This window comes from Diabrotica virgifera, chromosome 6 (genome assembly GCF_917563875.1).
Source record: "Diabrotica virgifera virgifera chromosome 6, PGI_DIABVI_V3a".
Lineage (NCBI taxonomy): Eukaryota > Metazoa > Arthropoda > Insecta > Coleoptera > Chrysomelidae > Diabrotica > Diabrotica virgifera.
The window spans coordinates 140829766-140853865 of NC_065448.1; the positions used below are offsets into that span (position 1 = coordinate 140829766).

General features: G+C 34.5%; 1 protein-coding gene across 6 annotated transcripts in view; it reads left to right on the plus strand.

Annotated features, from left to right (window-relative positions):
- The window catches only part of LOC114325319 (coiled-coil domain-containing protein AGAP005037-like), a 250810-nt gene that overhangs the window by 152434 nt on the left and 74276 nt on the right, over nt 1–24100 (plus strand). For all 6 annotated transcript variants that reach the window (XM_050654050.1, XM_050654052.1, XM_050654049.1 and 3 more), the window contains 2 exons: nt 5904–6059; nt 12387–12498. In XM_050654050.1, coding sequence (XP_050510007.1) covers nt 5904–6059; nt 12387–12498 — 268 coding nt within the window. The remainder of the gene's footprint in view (nt 1–5903; nt 6060–12386; nt 12499–24100) is intronic.

Genomic DNA, 24100 nt, shown 5'->3' on the forward strand with positions numbered 1-24100 from the left:
CGGTTATATTAAATTGGTGCAGCATACGTTGTAAATCATCTTCACTTTGCGATATTAGTATTATATTTGGTATTCTTTTTTAGTTTTCTTTTTTTTTCATCCATGATGAGGTTGAAGAATAAATAACTCAGGGAATCCCCCTGTCTTATCTTATTACCAGCTTCAATTGGAGCAGTTAGTTCATCTGCTACTTTGACTTTGATAGTATTGTTCTGGTAGATATTTTCAATCGCTTAAATTATTCCTAGAGGTAGCTCCCTTGAGTACAACAAATAGATAACGTCCTTTAATTTGACCTTGTCGGATGCCTTCTTCCTTATTATAAATATAGCGTCGGTGCATGATCCTCCCGACCTAAAACCTTGCTGTTTTTCTGCTGTTATAATTTCATTCAGTTTGTTTTAGTCCTTGGGCCCACATATAAAACTATTATTTATGACCACACCGTCGAAACTTTTTGTACTTGTTATTTGGGTGGACTCGGACAAATTTGGAGCTTGGCGCATTATGGTAGTGGGGCGTTTCTCTGTCAAGCTGTCACGAAGTTGTCAATTTTATGCAAGAAAAAAAATTATAACCACGTTGGTCAGCTTATTTTAATCAATGGTTTTTATCATATAAACAGCAAAAACAATTTTCTCGGACAAAAATGTTGGGCCATATGACGCGTCGGACACGCTACTTACTTACTTTCTGTGTCCGGAACACTAACAACTTTAAATTCTGTATTTTCAATGGTTGGCCACATAGATGGCCCTGTCATTTGCTATAATTAAGTCTTCTTTTGTGCAGGTCTCTCTCATCTCTGTGCATGATAGTAGTTGCCGGCTGGTCTGAACAACGCCACAGTCGCAGGTATCGTCCTCCTGGTATCTCCATTTTTTTCAGGTTACTAGCGCAACGTGAAACGCCGGTTCTTAGTCTGTTTAGCGCTTTTCAAGACGGATACGGTAAATTGTTTCCAGCAGCCATTTCCTCTGAGGGAGGAAAATGTGTCGCGGTAGCTGACGCTTGCCATAGGTGTATTCGGCGCATCTGCTCTGGAGCTTCGGGGATGGATCTTGATGTTTTCAGGAAGCTTTTCCGAGATCTTAGTCTGCTTGGCTGTGTTTGGTGGTCATATAAGGGGTGTCTTCGGTCCGTCTCCTGCTCTTTTCGTTCTACCTCTGACGTGACCTTTCTCCTGATAGGTGGTGGAGCAATCCCAGCTATGGGGTATACCTCTTCGATAGGTGTCGGTTTCAGGCAACCCGATATTATTCGAACCGTTTTATTTAGAGCCACGTCGACGTTCTTTGCGTGAGCAGAGTTTGCCCATACTGGTGCTCCAAACTCCGCGGCCGAAAAACATAATGCTAAGGCAGAAGTGCGGAGAGTGTGTGGTTGTGCTCTCCATTTTGTATTAGTTAGCCTGCGAATGATATTATTTCTGGCACTTACTTTCTTTTTGACATCTTGACAGTGGTATCGGTAAGACAGTTCTATCCAGACGGACGCCAAGATATTTTGGCGTCTCGTTGTGTTCCAGCATCTGACCACGCCATCAGCTCCAGCGGCCTTTGGGTATGCTTGTTTCTAAGGTGGAAAGCACATACCTGGGTTTTTGTGGGATTGGGTTTCAGATGGTTTTTATCGTAGTATAGAGCTAAGTCTCCCAGGGCATCTGTCAGTTTCACTTCGACTTCATTGAAGGTTCTTCCCTGAGTTGCCACAGCTGTATCATCAGCGTAAATAAATTGCCTTGTTTGTTGGTGTATGGGTTGGTCGTTGGTGTATATATGTTGTATAGAATCGGCTCGAGGGGACACTTCCCTGTGGTAGCCCATTTTTTTTGGTCCCTCCACCGACTGTTCTTGGACTGGAGCGTTACGTAGAAGCGTATATTCTGGAGGAGACATTTCACTAACCTTGTTAGTCGGAAAGCCTTTGTAGTTTCGTAGAGTTTTGCAGTAGCCGTTGATGGTTGACTGTGTCATAGGTGGCAGTTAGGTCTATGAACGCTACTCCTGTTATTTCTTTCCGTTCAAAACCATCTTCAATATGCTGGGTGTGATTAAGAATTTGACTTCAGCAGCACTTTCCGGGTCTGAATCCTGCTTGTTCTGGAATAATTTTAGTCTCCACATATTCAGCGATCCGGACACGCTAAATATCTCAAATTTATGAAAATAATAAATTTATTACCACATGGCTAATTTTAACAGAATCTACCATAAAACCCTTTTACAATAATGTGGTAATCTTGTCAGACAATTTTCACGGGGCATATGCGCAATCGGATGCGCCGAAGATGTCAATTTCCTGAAATTTTTTATTTATTACCACAGATGTCATTTTTATTTTGTACTGTTTTTTTACATGTGTAATGCATATTACCACAGATGTCATTTTTATTTATTTATTACCACAGATGTCATTTTTATTTTGTACTGTTTTTTTTTACATGTGTAATGTCTATAGAAATCAAATGTAGGATAGAGAAAGCAAGATCTGCATTTCAAAAAATGGCAAAGTTGTTCAAATGTCATGATTTGTCGATACCCATAAAAGTCAGATTACTACGATGTTATATATTTCCTATACTGTTGTACGGAGTTGAGTCGTGGACTCTCACAGACGCCACCTGCAAGAAAATTGAGGCTTTTGAGATGTGGCTTTATCGTCGAATCCTGAAGATATCTTATACCGACCACATTACTAATGAGGGTGTTTTGCTGAGAATAAAAAAAGAAAAAGAGCTGTTAATCAAAATAAAAACAGCCAAAATCGAATACCTCGGTCACATCATGAGGAACAGTGAGAGATATGGACTGCTGCAACTGGTCTTGCAGGGAAAAGTAGAGGGAAAGCGAGGACCAGGAAGGCGAAGGATTTCCTGGCTGAAAAATCTACGAACGTGATTCAACACAACCACTACAAATCTTTTCAGAGCAGCAGTGTGCAAAGTGCAGATTGCCATGATGGTCGCCAACATCCGAAACGGATAGGCACTACAAGAAGAGAGTGTAATGCATATTGGGTCACTTGTCGGACAAAAATAATGGGTCAAAAATTTTCAAAAAATTTTCAGAACTACAGAAAAAACTACAGAACGATGTTTGTCATTGTTCAAGGAGTATGTACAAAAAATTTCAGATCAAAACTTTTACAAAATTTTCCCTCTTTTTGGGGTGCAACTCTTCGTCACGCCCTATTAAATGTTGTACTTAGTGTGTGTACCAATTTTCAGATAAATCGATTCAAAAGTAACCGATAAAACTTGTTTTAAAAATTTTTTGACAATGCCTAATCTTAGGACGGATAACCAAAAAGAATTAAGTTTTCTGTTCGTTTGCCCCAACATTTTTGTCAGACAATTACATTTTTTGTTTAAGAATATAATTGCTTGTAACCTACAACTTTTGTCGGAAAAATGGTTGTGAAGAAAAGGGATGCATAGTTTAAGTACAGTGGAACCCCGATAAGTCGGCCTCCGATAACCCGGAAGTCCGGCTAACCCGGACCGATCTTCATCAGACAAAATAAACATTTTTTCACTTTGACTGTGTTTTTTACCAAGAAATAAACAATATTGTATACAACTGTACGTAATTTAGATGTATTGTGCATATGTATTTCTTGTTTTTGCAATTATAACGTGTATTTGTTTATTATTTATATGTATTTTGTTAATTTTTACCGTATTCTCCGGTTAACCCGGATTTTAGATAACCCGGATCGGCCGCAGTCCCGATTAATCCGACTTATCGAGGTTCCACTGAATAGATTACTAAATAAAAATTAAATTTTTGGTCCGACTGTCGATTTGCCCCAGTATTTTTGCCGGACACTTAGATTTTTTGATTTAGAATATAATTACTTATAACCTCCTATTTTTGTCGAAAAAATGGGTGTAAATAAAAAAATTCCAGAAAATTGACATCTTCGGCGCATCCGACTGCTCATAAACCCCGTGAAAATTTTCCGACAAGGTTACCACATTATTGTAAAAAGGTTTTGTGGTAGATTCTGTTAAAATTAACCATGTTGTAATAAATTAATTATTTTCATAAATTTGACTATATCAGACGCGTCATATGGCCCAATATTTTTATCCGACAAAATTGTTTTTGCTGTTTATATGATAAAAACCATTGATTAAAATAAAATGACTAACGTGGTTATAATTTTTTTTCTTGCATAAAATTGACAACTTCGTGACAGCTTGACAGACAAACGCATCACTACCATAATGCGCCAAGCTCCAAATTTGTCTGAGTCCACCCAAATAACAAGTACAAAAAGTTTCGACGGTGTGGTCATAAATAATAATTTTATATGTGGGCCCAAGGACTATTTGTTATCACTTTGGTTGTTTATTTTAATGTTCTTATTCTTCTTTCTAATTTCACTTGTTCTATTATTTTTTCTTATTTTCTATATTTACGACCAGTTTACATCGTCTCGGTAACGCTGACATCACTATCGATTTAGTTTTCTCTGTTGAGATCACTATGTTGTGTATGAGCGCCGTGTCTTCGAATTATTTAATTAATCTTTGTAGGTCATCTTCATTTTCGGCTGTTATTATGGCGTCGTAGGCGTCACATATTATCTTCATTTCCTTTACTCCCATTTTAATCTATATTTCCTTTTCTCCCATTTTTGCTCCACAATTTTAATGTTGTGTTTAAACGTTAATTCCTATGTAATTCTCCATTTCCGATTTGTCTCCCTTTTTGAAGGATGCTTGATCTCTATTCTGGTGTTATTCTGTTTTGTTCTATTTTTTAAATTAGTTTTAATAGTTGCTTGGTCAGATCTTGTCCTCGGTACTTCGTTCGTTCGATATTTTATCCTCTCCTGGACCCCGATTTCTGAACCTCCGCTTCGTTATCGATCATTCGCTATCTGTACACTCTACAGATACAGATAGCGAATGATCGATAACGAAGCGAAGGGTTAAAAATCGGGGTCCTGGTGATTTTCTATTTTTCAATTGCCTGAATGATTCCTTTACCTCTTACGCTCTCCGTCCTCGATATTTGTTTCTTCGTTTGCTGTAACTTTAAGTGTTAGTAGTCCATTATCAATATCAATGCTTTTCGGTTGGTACAAGGTGATACAGTGAAACGGTACGATTTGACAACGTTGCTGACGATAAAATAGAGGAGCCGCGGGCTTTCGTCGTAAACATTGTCAATCTAGAGAGTGGGAAGTTTAGTTATCACGGAAACGTGCTCGAGTGAATAACGCGCATTTGCTGTGAGAGCTTATTACAAAAATGGTGAAAGTTTTGTGCGTGTACCACGAGCGTTTCGTTTACACTACCATTTGCTGCCCCGCGCTGCGGTTCCGTCTAACATGGCTATTAATACTTGGGTTAGGAACTTTGAAAGTAGTGTTTCTACATCACAAAAAAGGAGTGGCAGTGTCAGAACTGCTCGCACACCACAGAATATTGAAGCGGTGCGAAATTCATTACACGCGAGTCTTCAAAGGTCTCTGCGACGACTTCCCACTCTCCAGATTCACAACGTTTACGTCGCCGACTCCTCTATTTTACCGTCAGCAGCGTTGTCAAATCGTACTGTTTCACTGAATTATCCATTATATAAAAATATAATGGGTTACACTGAGAAGTAAGTAGTATCGTACTACCGTACTCATCCATCGGACGACCCGATCTACTGGCGCCATCGTATTCTAATTAGTGTTAATATTGTAAAGTGATTTGGAAAGTATATTTATAAGATAATAACTTATCAAATAATAATTTTGTGGTCTTTTAAATTATTTAAAAAATCTACAAAAACCTACAGTTTAATGTACCAATATCATCAGATTTATTATCACCAATATTTCTATTAGTGAAAGTCTGTATTGGTGTCAACATTTTTTTAACCTTATATTTTTAATTTTAGGTTCCCTGGATTGCAAGACAGCATGAAGTCATTTTTAACGACAGAAATGGAAAAAGTTATGAGAGAAGAAACATTTTTAAAGGAAGAGCCGGAAAGACTAGAAAGCGCACTTAGAAGATGTAAAAAACTTACGGGTACCCTTGTTACGTTAAAAAGGTAATAAATACAAAAATTCTCTACTATTTTTAGAATAATAATTACCTTTCATATCAAAGTATTTAAAAACATGTCTGCCAACAATAACTAAATTAGTTTCCTAATCAAATTATTAAAGAAACTACATATAGTATAGTATAGTTGATCCAAAAGATAGCATAACCCAGACATACAAAGTGAAAGTTATCCTTCAACACCAAATTGTTCTATATGGTCCACACAATGTCCAGAAAAAAGTCACACCAGTTTGAGCGTCGGGTTTGGGGGGGGGAGAGGGGGGAGAAATCGGTAAATTCGTAGTTTTTTAAGTTTTTCGCCAATATTTATAAAACTATGCGGTTTAGCATGAATCAACCTCTACACAAAATTGTTCTACATTCAATTTGAAATAAAAAAGGCCCTATGCATAATATTTCTAAAACGAATTGTTCCAAAGTTACGGAGGTGGTATAGTATAACTGGTCCAAAAAAAGGCCTAACCCAAACATCCAAAGTAAAAGTTTTCCTCCAACACCAAAATGTTCTATATGGTCCACATATGGTTCAGTAAAAAGTTACACCATTTTGAGCGTCCAGTTTGGGGGGAAGATGGGGGAGAAGTCGAAGTTTTTTTACGTTTTTCGTCAATATTTCTAAAACCATGCTTTAGCGTAAACAATGTTATACACAGAAATGTTCTACATGAAATTTAAAACAAAAAATATTCTATACATAATTGTTATAAAATCAACGGTTACAGAGTTACGGAGGGTGAAAATTCGAGGTTTTCGATACTTTTTATATTTTTTGGGCAATATTTATGATATAACTATACCAAAAACCCAGACATCCAAAGTGAAAGTTATGCTCCAACACCAAATTGCTCTATATGGTCCACATAATGTTCAGAAAAAAGTCACACCATTTTTAGCGTCGGGTTTGGGGGGGAATCGGTAAATATAAAAAGTATCGAAAACCTCCAGTTTTCACCCTCCGTAACCCTGGAACCGTTGATTTTATAACAATTATGTATAGAACCTTTTTTGTTTTAAATTTTATGTAGAACATTTTTCTATAGAACATTCCTTACGCTAAAGCATAGTTTTAGAAATATTGACGACAAACGTAAAAAAACTACTAATTTACCGACTTCTCCCCCATCTCCCTCCCAAACCGGAAGCTGAAAATGGTGTAACTTTTTACTGATCAATATGTGGACCATATTTATATTATAACAATTTGGTGTAAAAGGAAAACTTTTACTTTGGATGTCTGGGTTAGGCCTTTTTTTGGACCAATTATACTATACTACCTCCGTAACTTTGGAACCCTTGATTTTAGAAGGGTTATGCATAGGGCCTTGTTTATTTCAAATTTAATATAGAACGATTTTGTGTAGAAGGTTGTTCATGCTAAACCGCTTAGTTTTAGAAATATTGACGAAAAACGTGAAAAACTACGAATTTGCAGATTTCTCCCCCCTCTCCCCCCACACCCGACGCTCAAAATGGTGTGACTTTTTTCTGAACATTATGTGGACCATATAGAACAATTTGGTGTTGAAGAATAACTTTCACTTTGGATGTCTGGGTTTGGGTCTAACTATACCATACTAATATTCATTTCTGTATTTTCTACTGATTAACTGATTTTTGGTTGGTGAAGGGAACGTCCTACTGATAAATAGGCCAGTGGTAAAAATCACAAACAGCCGCACTGCAACTGGCCCATCAGACAGTAAATTTTTGTTCTGCGTCTATTACATATCTCAATCCCGAGGTGTATTGCCTGAAGTTATGCCCCAGATTGCTGGAGAACTCTGGGAGGTTACAGCCTTACAAGGATAAAGGTGCACATCCATATCTAACATTTTGTCATTCCACGTGAAAAAAGATGGTCAACATTATTAAGACAAACATATAAGCTTTCAAATATAAACACAACGGGAAAGATGAGAGAGGCGACGAAGATCACAATAATATGCCCAAGCGCTTCATGGTCGTTACCCGCGTCCCCTCAAAAGAGTATAATAAAATAATTATCACGACTCATCTAAGAAAACAAAATCAAAAGATTAAGATGGAGAACTTATTCTTCTTCTAATGGCGCTACAACCGTTTCTGAGTCTTGGCCTGCTTAACAATGTTCTTCTATCAAACTTCTATTCTAACTGTACTGGATACTCCGCTTGTATTCTAAACTTCGCCATTGCCCGATGTTCAATATTTTAAGATCTCCTTCTACGTCGCCTATCCATCTTTTATGGGCCTTCCTCATGTTCTATTTCCTTGCGGCTTCCGTCTCTGGATTACTTTTAGCTCGATTATTTGGCATTCTTTCTAGGTGACCAAGCTAGTTTAGTCTTTGTGACTTTACAAATCTAACAATACCTACGATCTGCATTAGTTCATCCAGCTCGTAGTTCATTTTAATTTTCCACGAACCATCGCTCTAATGGATTGAGAGGGTCCACGTTTCACATCTAAAATGTGACCACTGGTCTAATTACTGTCTTGTAGATTCTAAGCTTATGTAGACTCATCATTCAGTAACTTACTTTTCATTAAGTCTGTGTATGCATAAACTTATTACCGCTAAGAATCCGTGCTTGTATTGCTCGACTGGTGTTGTTGTCAGTTATTATTGAGCTTAGATAGGTAAAAGTGAAGGCATATTAGTAGATATGGTTGTCTACCTTCAATGCTCATGTTGATTCGACTTTGTTCACTCCATATAATATTTAGTTTTACTTTCATTTATACAGTGTGTCGCAGATTTGAAATTTTGCACAGTTATACAGGTTGATGGTTCACATTCTTTAAGATAGTCAACTGAAATTTAAATTTTAATCGCGACGTAGGTACTGCGAATCCACGAACAGGGTGCATTTTAGATATTTTGCTACGCATTGGAGAGAGATATCGGAAAAAGTTATTTGATAAAGTGTTCCAAATATTATTATAATCCACATACCAAATTTCATGAAAAAATTTTAAACTTTTAGTCTTTTCAATATTTGTACTCAGGATCTTAAAACCTAAAATTGGCTGTCCCGAGATGCATCCTCTAATCCAATTTAGGGTCCTGACTACAAATAATGAAAAAACTAAAATGCGAATTTTGTGATGAAATTTGGTATGTGAGGTTGTAATAATATTTGGAACAACTTTTTGTGAAATCGCAGTAGGCCTCGTTTAAAATTTAAATTTCAGTTGACTATCTTATAAAATGTGAACCATCAACCTGTATGACTGCGCAAAATTTCAAATGTGTATTTATTTTGATAGCCGAAATATAGGGGTGTCTTCATCTTAAATGCGACACACTATACCTATATAATAGACCAAACACAGGAGCTTCTCGTTTCAGCTCTATAGCTTTTTCGCTTAATACCACTTTTTTGTGGCTTATTATGGTCACATTATCCGCATATGTGCGTATTTGTACATATGCGTATTAATACAGCCGTTCATATCCAATTTTTTAACAATAGCTTCCAAAGTTAGATTAAAAAGTATTGTTGATAAGGCATCTCCTTGCCTAACTCCGTTTTCAATATCAAATGCCTCTGTCATATCTCCATTTATTCTCACCATGGGTTTGGAACACTCCAAAGTCATTCGTAAAAGTTTAAGTAACTTATTGGGTATCCCGATCCCTAACACTAGGTAGTTGCTTTAACACCTTTTGTCTGTCTACTCCATCAAAAGCCTGTTTGAAATCGATATAGAAGATGTAAATTGGTATGATATATTCAACACATTTTTCATGTATACCTCTTAACATACATGTATGTATTTGGTCTATAGTTGACTTCTTTGGTCTCAAACCACATTTTTGTATTCACCAATCATTTCGTCCGAAAACGATTCCAGGCGGCAGTATATAAAAAAAATGTTATGAACCTATAATTTTCGCAGAGTCCCCCTCCCCCAGGCTTTGTATGTAAAAAGTATGATTCCTACTTTCCAATCTTCTGGAATGACTTCTAGTGTCCATATACGGTAGATTAGTTTACGGATACGCTTCCATAGCATATATTCACCACTCTTTATCAGTTGTGCCGTTATTCCATCTGTGGCAAGTTGTTTGTTATTTTTTAGACGTTTTATGACGTTTATAGTTTCTTCCAATGTTGGTTGCTCGACAAGTTGTTTTGCTGTGTGGTGAATGAAGTGAATGTGGAGAACTAGTTGTTGAAAAATGAGGGTGTAGGCGAATTTCCAACATAGTACGTCTGTGACGACGCGCGACTTAACAATTTTTCCACGTCTCTCATTACGAGTTAAGGGGAGAGGGGTATGTTTTTCAATCAACATTTGAAGCACATTTTTGTAATCTTTTTTGACACTATAATTCAAAGAATATTTAAAAACAATTTCAAGGTAAAATATTGAAAAATAAGCCAACGGTGGCAAATTTTTACAGACACTTGCGGTGGACATCAGAACTGGTCATTAGATCATGTAAAACAAAAAATTCAAACATATTTTATTAGCTTATGAGTTTTTCGAGGTATTGATGTAAAGTTTTTTTTTTGTTTTATCTATTTTTGAGTTTTTCGTATCACTCAGAAATCAAAATAACGATTTTTTTTTTGTAAAAAAAGGGTGAGCATGAACACTTTTATTATTGTTAAAAAAAGTAAGCATAAAAAACATATTACGATGGCATTTACTTACGAAATATCTAAGGAAAATCTGTGCAAAATTTCAGGCAAATCGGTCGAATATTTTTTGAGTTATAATCCACCTCGGGTTACAGTCCATCGCCTTTAAAAAACACAGTTTTGAAAAAAAAAACTGTTTAGTTTTGACAACTTTTATTTTCAATTTTGTTTTGTCTATCAACTCGTAAAGTGACAGGAATATGTTATTTAATCGCGGAGTAATTTACAAACGAAAAGTGGAACAGCTGTTAAAAGTTTCTCACTGCGCTCAAGCGCGCTGCGCCAAGCTGCTTTTTTTGGGAGGTGGGAATCTTCTCAACATTGTCAGGGAAGGTGTCCCAGGTGTGTCGGATTCGGTCAGTCCTATCTGTGTCTTGACAGGCTGCACACCCTCCATTTCAAGCCGACGGGTCTGGAACCGCTCTTAGTGAGCATACCTGACCCGTCGACCTTAACACCCGTCGTGCGCGGGTAGGTTGGCCGGGGTGCCCCCAACCCGGAAAACCAGAGAATTTCAGTTGGCAATTACGAGCAACTCCAGTCATTCATACTTTCATCTATGTACGCTTTCTCATCCACCCATTCATACTTTCTTTCATTAAACTCCAAAGCGAAACTGCTGCAAAGTGAGTCGATGGTAGGGATAGTCTGGAACCGCTCTTAGTGAGCATACCTGACCCGTCGACCTTAGCACCCGTCGTGCGCGGGTAGGTTGGCCGGGGTGCCCCCAACCCGGAAAGCCAGAGAATGTCAGTTGGCAATTACGAGCAACTCCAGTCATTCATACTTTCATCTATGTACGCTTTCTCATCCACCCATTCATACTTTCTTTCATTCAACTCCAAAGCGAAACTGCTGCAAAGTGAGTCGATGTTAGGGATATTCAACATTGTGTATGTCCGGTAATTTTGTTCTGATCATTCTGAAATTTTTAGAGAGTGGTATTGAAGGTACTTTCATTTACAATAATAAAACAAAATCGAAAATTTCAAAATTTTTAGCCATACACCCTCTCCCTTGAACTACATTTTAAATATCGCCGGTCCGGAATAAGAATGACGTAACTGCAAAAAGTCAACTTTCTCAGGAGAGCAAAAAAACGATTTTTAAATATTTAAAATAGGGATTAAATGAGGAATAATTGTCCAGGAGCATCGGTATGACGTTTATTCTTACAATGATGGCTTTTGTTTTTATCCCTATTGGTTAGAATTTCATTATCTTAATTTAATCCCTCCATTTCAACCCTTTTTACAGTTGCATCATTCTTCATCTAAAATTTTTTAAATATTTAAAATAGTGATTATATAAAGAGTAACCGTCAGGGGCATCGGTATGGCGTTTATTCTTACAATGATGTCTTTTAGTTTCATCCATATTGGTTCGAATTTCATTATCTTAATTTAATCCCCCTATTTTAAACCCTGTTTATAGTTGCGTCATTATTCATCTGAAACAAGGTCCAAAATTGTGCGTATTTCAATAACGACGCAACTACCCGGTAGTGGCTTAGCACATAGTTACAGTTCTGTCGCTTTTGTATCATCTGTACACAGTATTTTATAAGTAAATTACGCAATTAACAGGAATTGGCAAAATTTGCAGTTACGTCATTATTGTTCCGGACCGGCGATATATTGATAGATGCGAAAATTAACATGTTTCAACTAAAATTTTAGATTAGCCAGCGTACAAGAACAAAGACTACCGAATTCAAATTCCGGCGATGGTCATCTTTCTCCGACAACAACTGAAACACCACCTGTAACTCCTTCATCTACGCACAGCAAGGTAAACATTTCTTTACAAATATGTATATCATTATACTAACCCGCATGATGTACTGCTCTGGATCAATTTATATTAAACTATTTTACCTTAAAAGAGATAACTTTTAGTTATATTAAGTTGAAAGTCGTTACTTGTGGGCTGTCTCCAAACCGCTTAACTGTAATTTTTTCAGAGTAAAGTAAGAAAATATCATCACTCCGCATGAAAACCAAATTTGATATTGTTTTGTAGAAGTTGAGTTTAAAAAAGTTCTAAAAAGTCGTTTTCTATTATTTCAACTAACTAAACTTAAGTGCATAGAAATCGGCCCACTTAAAAATTTGGTCATTTTTGATGTCTCATATTTCCTAAACCTCTTGGCCGATTTAAGTGATTTTTTGTACATGTTATAGCCTTATTCTTAACAATACCATTTTAATAATATTGTTGCTAAACAGGTAAATTTTCATTGTATACCGGGTGTAACAACCAACCTGTGTTTTTCCAAAGTTGGCATCAACCTGTGGAATTATCTAGCATTTATAAAATACTGAAAATAAAACCCAACTATAGTCTCAGGTTTTCTTAACATTTTTTTTTTGATTCATTCGTTTATGTTGAATAATAAAAAGGTTAGGTACTTTAACAACTAGACATGTTCTTCATCAATACACGGTGTTTCTAAATAAGTCCGCAAATGTTTCGTTTCCGAGATACGGGATGTTGAATTATTTCATACAAACTGACGATTTATTTTATTTATTTAAAACCGGTTGAGATATGCCAATGAAATTTGGTGGGTTGTAAGACGTAGTTATTGCACATTTTTTGACATACAATTAAGAATTTAATATTCACTATTAGCGTGCATACGTGTAATTTGCCCGATCATATTACCCGTATGCACGCTAATGGTGAATATAAATTTCTTAATTTTATGTCAAAAAATCCGCTATATATAACTATCTCTTAAAAACCACCAAATTTCATTTGCATATCTCAACTGGTTTTAAAGCAATAAATAGATCGTCAGTTTGTAAGAAAAAATTCAACATCCCGTATCTCGGAAAGGAAACATTTGCAGACATAGGTTTATAAAGCCAACTATCATTATTTTTTCATGCAGAATTACCCCTTAAATTTTGTCGCACTTATTTAAAAACACCGTGTATTGATGAAGAACATTTCTAGTTGTTAAAGTACCTAACTTTTTTATTATCCAACATAAACGAATGAATCAAAAAACAGAATGTTAAGAAAACCTGATGCTATAGGTGGGTTTAATTTCAGTATTTTATATATGCTAGAATATTCCACAGGGTGATGCGAACTTTGAGAAAAAAACACAGTTTGATTGGTACTACCGGTATACAATGAAAATTTACCTGTTTAGCAACATTATTATTACAGTGGTATTGTTAAAGAATCAGGCTATGACATGTTCAAAAAATCACTTAAATCGGCCAACAGGTTGGCCAAAAATGACCAAATTTTTAAGTGGGCCGATTTTTTTGCACGTAAGTTTATGTATCAAAAACCATTCGGTAGAATTCCTTCAAACGTTTTTATTGTATAATTTTGTTTTGAGCCTTCAGCAGTCACAGCAACGATATATTATTGGTCAAAAGAACTAAAATTTTGTTATGAAGTTTTTTATATGAATATATACATTTTAAATTATTTGTTATATTTTGTTATTATAGACCTGGACCCGCGTACCAAAAAAAGTTATAGCAAGCTGAAAATTTGTAATAGCTTAACGGTGTCTAGGCGGACCAACTTTGATGTATGGGAACGCTGGAATAGAGGAAGTTTTAATTTTGGAACAGGTTAAAAATTTGGAACGACAGACTACGAAAACGTTCCATGTATTTTGCCAGACAGAACTTCCAATTAATTGATCTGTTGCCATTTCATTAAACTCTCATGCAAAAATCAGACTGGTATTTATCACCAACTGGGCATTTTAATGAGTGGAATACGAAGAACATGTCAAATGACAGAAATCATGTTGATTAGTAACAGCAGTCTCATTTTTGCATGACAGATTATAATGAAAGGCTAACAAATCAATTGAATGTTCTGTCCGACGAAATACATGGGACGTTTTCGTAATCTGACCTTCCAATTTTTTAAACTGTTACACAATTAAAATTTCCCATGTTCCAGTGTTCCCGTACATCAAAGTTTGTCCGACTAGGCATTATTAATAAGCTATTAACAACTTTTTAGCTTGCTATTAATCAACTTTTTTTTGGTATGCGGGATCCAGGCCTATTACCTTAATCTTCTTTATAAATGAAATGAATTTCAAATTAAATAGGGTCTTTTACTTTTATCAACGGCTAAATTCAGTAAACCAATAGTCTCTCGATTAAATCATTCATTAAAAAGTGTTACATATTGCGCCAGGAGGATGTTCCATTAACGCACAGTGTACTTTCGATAGTGACAGGCAGGACTTGCTGATACCAACACTGCGATACATTGTTATAAAGGGTGATTCATTTAGAGGTACTTATTTCAAAAAAATGAAAAATAGAAATTTTATTTGAAAATATTTATTGTCATACAAAAGAACCATTCTTTACAATTACTTCTTAAAAATAATTTCTCTCAAATGTTGACCGTGACTGCGGCTAAGATGGTCCGTTCTGAAGTTCCGATTCTCGATGACGCGACTATAGTTTCTGCCTTTTCGGAACGATTTTTAAAAACAATTCTTAAAAATACAAGTGCGAGAATTGACTTTATTGCGATCTAATAGTTACAATGTAAAAAATGCGACTTTACTCTACAAAGAAATATATCAGACTAAATTATAATCAATGAAATGAAATACATTACACATTTGAAAAATAAGCGATAATACACAAGTTGCAGTTTGGAAATAAGGTCGACCATAGTTCAGGTGCTGACACATCGGATTTAGGGTATTGGCCTATATGGGGTCAATGGCTATAACTTGCGTTCGAGCATTTCGATTAGTATTTGACCAATGACTCGAGTAATATTGGCCTCCAATGCCTCAATCGTAGTTGGTTCATTCATAGCCCAATAAATGACCGTTTTGGAGTGTAATTTTCAGGGGCAACTCCGAATTGCATGAAAATTTGGATTTAGGTTCTACTTACCCTCCACTTCAAAGTTGAAATTGTGCCGTTGGTTGCTTTTACTTGGGGGCTGACCCTCACCCCTTCTCGGGGGGTGAAAAACGCCCGTTTAAAATAAGCCCGTAAATGGATAAATTGACAGATTATAAGCAACTTTTGTTCCATAAACTTTTTTACGTAAGGCAATACTTTTCGAGTTATTCGCGATTGAAAATGTTGATTTTTCGACAAAAAAACTACGTTTTCAGACCGTTTTTGGCAAATAACTCAAAAAGTAAATATATTATCGAAAAAAATATTTTTAGCAAAAGTGTAGCTTATAAAAAAACGAAAAAAAAATTGTGTATCAGTAAAGTCTATAAATTAAGCAAAAGCAAAGTTGTAGCTCATGAAAAATACGTTCTTATTCATTTAATTCCAAATCGAATAATTCAACGCGAAATCACCAAAAAATTAAGCACTTTTCGGGAAAAGCTTCTTAACTTTTTTAAAGTATCTAAAAAGAGCTTTATATTTGTTTTTGCAAAAGTTTCTAGCAACCAAAATAAACGAGTTACACTGAAAAAAAAGTTGTCCCCTTTTTTTGGTTGGTAAAAAAATGCATGAAAACCTCCCTCTATTTAGCACCCTAAATAAAATTAATCGTTACCGATTTACCATTTATTTTAACTGTATGTGTATTGTTTATATGATCTGTAATTTTCATTGGTTTGAAGTGCTTATTTTTGAAAAAAATTGGTTTTATAGTAAAACAAAATTCTAAAAATTTTTGAAAAATTTCTTTTTTTTTCAAAATAACTTAAAAAGTGTTAGTAATAAGAAAAATTTTTAAGAATAAAAAATGTAGGTTTGCTATTATAAATATGCTAGTTTTATTTTGTTTTTTCGTAAGACAAAAATTGGTTAAGATATCTATGACTGTTTAAAATTTGCATACACTCGTGATTAGTGACCAGTTCAAGCTCTTTCAACTATAATCCTTTCAAAAATAAGCACTTTAAACCAGTGAGACTGACAGATCATATAAAAAATAGATAAGTATAAATTGTTTGTAAATCGGTAGCGATTAATTTCATTTGAGGAGCTAAACACGGGGAGATGATTTTTTTAGAAAAAAAAGAGGGCCAACTTTATTTTGAGCTTAACTCGCTTACTTTTAATGTTACAAACTTTTATAAACAATGAAAATAAAGCTTTTTATGAACACTTTAAAAAAGTTAAAATGGGTTTTTCCCGAAAAGTGCTTAATTTTTCGGTGATTTTACCTTGAACTATTATATTTGGAATTAGACGAATAAGAACGTATTTTTCATGACCTACAACATTGTTTTTACTCGATTGATATACCTTACTGATACACCATTTTTTTCGGTTTTTTATAAGCTGGACTGTTGCTAAGGATATTTTTTCGATCAAATATTTACTTTTTGAGATATTTGCGAAAAACCGTCTAAGAACGTAGTTTTTTTGTCGAAAAATAAACATTTTCAATCGCAAATAACTCGAAAAGTATTGACTTACTTTATCCATTTAAATCCATCCTTTAAATTTATCCATTTCCGGATTGATCTTGAACGTATGTTTTTTCACCCCGAGAAGGGGTGACTGTCACCCCCAAGTAAAAGCAACCAACGGCACAATTTCAACTTTGAAGTGGATAGTAGGTAGAGCCTAAATCCAAATTTTCATGCATTTCGGAGTTGCCCCTGAAAATTACACGGTATCGCCGTATTTCCCGTTCATTTACTGGGCTATCAAGTAGACTTTGGACTTTAGGTAGCCCCAAAGAAAAACGTCTAGAGGTATGATCTCACAGGATATAGGCGGCCAATTCACTGCCCCGAAGCGTGAAATAAATTGCTCACTGAATCGTTTTCGCAGTAAAGCTATGCTTTCACTAGCTGTATGGCAATTGGCGCCATATTTTTGGAACCAAATGTCATTGAAATTACGAGCTTCAATCAAAAAGAGATATTGACCAACGATTCCATCGGCCCATAAACCACACCAGACAGTTGTTTTTTCTGAATGTAATAGCACTTCTTGAACCTCTTCGGGTTGCTCATTAACCGAAATATGGGAATTTGGTTTACACACGTTCCCATTAAGCCAAACATTGGCCTCATTGGAAAACAATTTTTTTTTTTAGAAAACAGTGGATCTTCTTTAAGCTTATCAATAGCACTTCGATTGAAACGGTGAAGACTCGGAAGGTATGTCTGCCTCAGATCTTGCACTAATTGAATTGTTTAGGCTTTTAAACCAAGATCCTTACGTAATATACTCCAAATTGTTGCATACGATAATCCAAGCTGTTGGTAACGGCAACGAATCGATTATTTGTTATTTTCGCGCACACCATCCGCTACCGCCGTTATGTTTTCTTCAGTACGTTCTGAATGTGGTATTTTTGGTCATCTGTTAATGACTGTTATCCAATAATGAAAACTGTTTTTCAAACTTACTGATGTATAGCGAATTGTACGTTCGGTAGGCCAATTAGGTGGATCATAAGTTACTTAAAGCGCACGAAACACATTCCTCATTGAACTTCTATTTTCGTGATACAGCTGAATAATTTCTAGACGTTGTGCCGAGCTATGTCTTTCCAGAATGAAATGTCACACAATACTGAATAAAAACTCATAAAAACGTCAGGTGATACGATTCATGCACGATCTCCCATCAAATTCCCACCAAAAAAAAGTACCTTAAAAGTATTATTCTTTATATGGGAATGATACACAAAACAGGTCATATCTATACTGGATATTATGGCAGAGATTGATAATCAACAATGATCTATTTGATGGATCGATGTGACGTCTCAAAAGCATTTCGTCAGGTTTGTATCCTGTCACCGATACTCTATATATTTCTGGTATTGATGTTTAATGGTAACTAACCATCGTGTTTTGGCTGGTACCATGTTGCTTAAAACCGGAAGCCATTATGTTGGCATGGTCTCCGTAATATAGCTTGTGGTTTGATGTAATTGTGTATCTATACTAAATTTATAATCAAGATGCAGTAGAAATAAACAAACCATGACACGTTAAATGCTACTAGGAGCACTTTAAACTTTGGAAATCATTATTTGGGATTTACAATACATATACATTGTAAATTATGATTCGGAAGTGCTCCTAGTAGCATTTAACGTGCCTTGGTTTGTTTATTTCTACTGCATCTTGATTTTAAATTTAGTATAGAACCTTAGTATGGTGACTATTTAGTCAGACTAGAGCGAAATATTTGGCTGTTGAGTTGTACCCCCAAGAAGTTTTCGCAAGCTTGAGAATGATGCTGTTGCGGGTATGATATCGAGATATTTTGGGTTTGGATTACGTTTTAGTATAATTCTTTCGCCTTCTATATTCAGTCTGTATAGTCCAGAAAGCCACTGTGCATCCGCTAAGAAAAATATTCCGATTCAGATTTTTTGCACAATCTTACTCAAAAAGAACCCGTTTTAACAAATTTGCATGTTGCCAGGACCAATGATGGTCAAAAAATTTTTAAACGTTTTTTTTTATTTTTTTCCTAAAATTATTTTTTTTGCAAGGGACAAAGTTTTTTTAGGTTTTTTGGATTATTCCAAACAGAAAAGGTATTTAGTGACTTTTCTCTTAAGTTGATAGTTTTTGACATATAAGCGATTAAAAATTGAAAAATTGCGAAATCGGCCATTTTTAACCGTCAAAAACTATGTGAAAAACTGAAAATTTGAATGTTGCCAAGGTAGGTAGATATTCTTTAAACATCGATTGATGAAATCCCGAAGACTTTTTTGCAATACAATATTCAAAATTCCTTTGGTTTTTAATTGATAATCAGGCGTGCGCGACAATATTTACCACCGTTCCTGTGTATGTATGTATATACACTATGGTGCAAATGAAAGGAATAAATTCGTTATTTCGTAAATCGGCGACTTTAAGGAAAAATCCCGAAACAGGTCGATTTTTATTTTTAAGTTATGATATTGTGGCATATATGGTATACTAGTGAACGTCATCCATTTGGGCGTGATGACGTAATCGATTATTTTTTTAAATGAGAGTAGGGGTCGTGTGCTAGCTCATTTGAAAGGTTCTTCAGTTCTCTATTCAGTAATATAAACATTTAAATAATTGTTTATACAGAATGTCCAAGAATTTTTTTATTAAATTATTTGACAAAAAATGAAGAATGTATGTAATTTATTTAATTCAAAATACGTTTTACTGCTTTCACAAATTAGAAAATAAAATTTATTTCACAACTAAACATTGCTTTTCGCTTAAATTAAATGTTCAAACTTCCAAGAGGCAGGTGGCTGGCGGGAGCTGCCTTGAACATTGAATTTAATCGAAAAGCAATGTTTATTTGTGAAATAAACATTTTTTAGTTTTCGGGTAACAGTAAAATGTATTTTGAATTAAATAAATTACATACATTCTTCTTTTTTTTCAAATAATTTAATTAAAAACATTTTTTGAACACCTTGTATAAATAATTATGTAAATCTTTATATTACTGAATAGAGAATTGAAAAACCTTTCAAATGAGCTAGCCTACGACCCCTATTCTCATTTAAAAAATCATCGATTACGTCATCACGCCCAGATGGATGACGGCACTAGTATACCATATATGCCACAATATCATAACTTAAAAATAAAAATCGACCTGTTTCGGGATTTATCCTTAAAGTCGCTGGTTTACCAAATAACGAATTTATTCCTTTCATTTGCACCATACTGTATACACATGTAACGGTGGAAAATAGTGTCGCGCACGCTTGATTAGTAATTAAAAAACAAAGGAGTTTTGAATATTGTATTGCAAAACACTCTTCGGGATTTCATCAATCGATGTTTAAATAATATCTAGCTGCCTTGGCAACATTTAAATTTTCAGTTTGTAAACGCGCAAAATTGTTCCACGCAAAAAAAATAATTTTTTTTGCGTGGATTTTTTTTTTCGATGTAAAAAAAATAATTTTAGGGAAAAACAAAAAAAAAACGTTTAAAAAAATTTTGACCCACTTTTGGTCCTGGCAACATGCAAATTTCTTAAAAGGGGTCCTTTTTGAGTAATATTGTGCAAAAAATCAGAATCGGAATATTTTTCCTAACGGATGCGCAGTGGCTTTCTGGACTAGTAGTTTGTTTCGCGGATATTTAGATGCAAAGCCGTAACTTAGTTAAAACTTGACTTGAACTTGATTTAAAAGAGCAATTTATTTAAGATTGTTTACAGATTTAGATGGTTATGTTTTATTTGAATAGTTTCGAGAGCTTTTGCGTCATCCTCGTCTGGTTGAAAAAAATCTATGAGCTACTTTCAAGTGTTAGGACCAGTCTTTATTATGAACTCGGGAAATATTTAGATAACTCCTACACTTAATTCAGTTTAGACGTCTTAGTGCGGCAGATTCGTGCAAATATTATAAGAATTGTGCATTTAATGATAGAAGCATATAATTTGGACCACATATACTTCGATTAACTAATTACATGGGAAATAAGCCACAATTAAATTGAAAAAATAATTTTATTAACGTTTCTAAACCCAAATCGGGTTTCGTTGTCAAAATACAAAATACTACTAAAATAAACAAAAATGTTGTTGCTAAGTAAAAAAATTTTCTAATAATTTATTATTATAATAACTTAATTCAGACGTATATTATACATTTTAAAGTAGAAGACTTTAACATGATATCGCCAATATTTATAAGTTGCGTTCCTGGGACAGGGACGACTTTACTAAAAGATAGTTCATTCGATTACATGAATTTTTTACATGATTTGGGCTTCGAAACGTTAATAAAATTATTTTTTCAATTTAATTGTGGTTTATTTCCCATATAAATAGTTAATCATAAAAATGCCACAAGGAAATAGCTGCAGAACAACATATACTACGCATATAAAGGTTTAAAATTAGATAGAAGGCTATCTCAGATTTTGCCTTTTACAAAAATGGCGGGGATTCAAAATGGCGACTATACATATGTGACTAATAGCACGATAACTTTTGAACGAGACTTCAGATTTCAACCAAATTTGGTATATACGTTCTTTTTTTGATGTATAAGATCTAGGTCTTGAACCGGAAGAATAGGTGTACCAAAAGTTGTGTTTTTCCTGGTTTTTATGTAAAAATATGTTGTTTTTTTTTCAATTCTTTCACGCTGTATGTATTGCTTTTTCAAAAAGGTTATACGGCCATTAAAAAGAGCGTAAAAATATTTTTTAGGAAATATTTTTAACTTTTTAGTTATGTTAATTACCATTTAATGGTAATTAACGTGGCGCTCTCTGAACTAACTAAAATAAGACAGCTCTTGTTTTGGTTCACAACGAAATGTTTATTTATTATTTTTATTAGTTCTACTCCTATTCTGAGTATCGAGAATTAATCTTTGTTGGAATTTTACCGTGCTGGACAGGCGGGAAGGGAGATGCAACCTGATAGATCTCCCTCGGCCTTTAGCTCCGGCGATTCGTTGGCTTGGAAATTTTAGAAGCCACGAATGGTGTGACCAGAAGATTAGTTGTTCTAATATAGTTTTATTTTAAAATATTGTTAATATTAAAAGTAAAACTTTCGTTCGTATAAAATATGCTTCAGCTGAGCCCATTCAATAACTTTTTTGCCTTATACTCTGGGCTAATTAGCAAAATACAAGGAAAAGTTATTTACCAGCAATTTTATTGCTGGAATCGAAATTTATGATTGTATACATTAATAATATAGATATGCAAAGTCAACAGATAGGTTGCTACTTTTTTATAAACAAAATGGCGCCCGAAATTCGTGTTTTTTTCAATTTTTGCTCTATAACTCCAAATATTTTAACTTTATACCAAAAACGCTCAAATAAAAATTCACCGCATATTCTGCAAATTCTGCATAGAGACGTGTTTTTCCCGATTTACTTCGACGAAAATTTTCCCCGGAAAATGCGGGTTTTCCAACAAAATCTTTAATTTTCAATCAAAATTTTAGATAAGTAATTGTTTATCAATAATTAAATAGCTTGGTAATATAAAAGCCCTTTTCGTATATTGGACATTGAATGGACAGTTTAGCAACAATTGAATTGTTAATTAAAAATTTACGGTCGCTGCAATAACCACAATAATTATGATATATAAGAATAACTATGATTTTTGTATAAAAAGACACTGTACCTATCTAATGTATTTTACAGAATTGAAATTGGACTATTTAGGCGGCCTCAGGAATATTTTAAAATTATAAACAATTTTGGCTTAAAAACAAATAAAATATCTCGGGAAATGTTACACTAAATTAAATTATGAAAACGGTATTAAAAAAAAGCAGCAGGAGGCTTCTTTTAAAAGAAAAAACGTTTAATTGTAATGAGTGGTTCCTGAGATGCAACCTGTCAAAGTTGACCGGTATTTACGGCAAAGATATAAACAATAGGATCATAATTTTCGACCTATCACCTTTTCATTTTTGTCCTCTTTCTTCACACCACTTTTCATATCTTTAAAATGCTCATAACATATATTATTGTAATAAAAACTGTCGATATTACGAGTGAAAATTACCAAAAATAGCAAAATTCCAATCAAAAATTAGGTTGGAGAAAATGTAATCCCAAAGTTCAAAATCGGTATACGTTAAAAAAATGCATTTTATCGGCGTCCCATGGAGCAATTTTCTTAATTCTTTTTTTGTTCCCAAGTAACTCGAGTAGAGCCATCTAGCTAACGTATTCTTAAATGTCAAACTTGCTTTTGTTTTGTTATAATAGGGTAATTTATTTATAAGAAAAGAAAACTACATATTGATTCCTGTTGTAGATTTTTTTAGATAAACTTACTACAAATGTACATTTTAATAATAAGAATACAAATATTATCATTTGAAAGCTGTATAATTATTTAAACAATCTTTATTTAAACAAATTAAAAATATTTGTTATAATAAATAAATTAATTTATTATAAAAAAAAACAAAAAGCAAGATTGACATTTAATAATGCATTAGTTCGATGGCTCTACTCGAGTTACTTGGGAACAAAAAAATAATGAAGAAAATTCCTTCATGGGAAGCCGAGAAAACAAAACTCCGTGTCTATAAAACAATAATCAGGCCCATAGTAAGTTATGGCTGTGAAACATGGGTGGTGACACAGAAATCTGCCAATGCATTAGATGTGTTTGAAAGAAAAATATAACGTAGGATACTGGCCCAATAAGTGAAAATAACAACTGGCGAATTAGGTATAATAGATAAATATACGAGCAATATAGCGAACCAACTCTAACACAATACACTAAACTGCAGAGATTACGGTGGGCAGGGCACGTGGTCCGCATGCATGAGAATAGAATCCCCAGAAAATTGCTAAATGCAAGAATGCACGGAAAAAGACTTGTTGGAAGACCTAAAAAGAGATGGGAAGACGAAGTCGATGAGGATGCCAGGAACTTCCTGGGAACGCGTTCATGGAAAAGAACAGCGGTAAATCAAAATGATTTGAG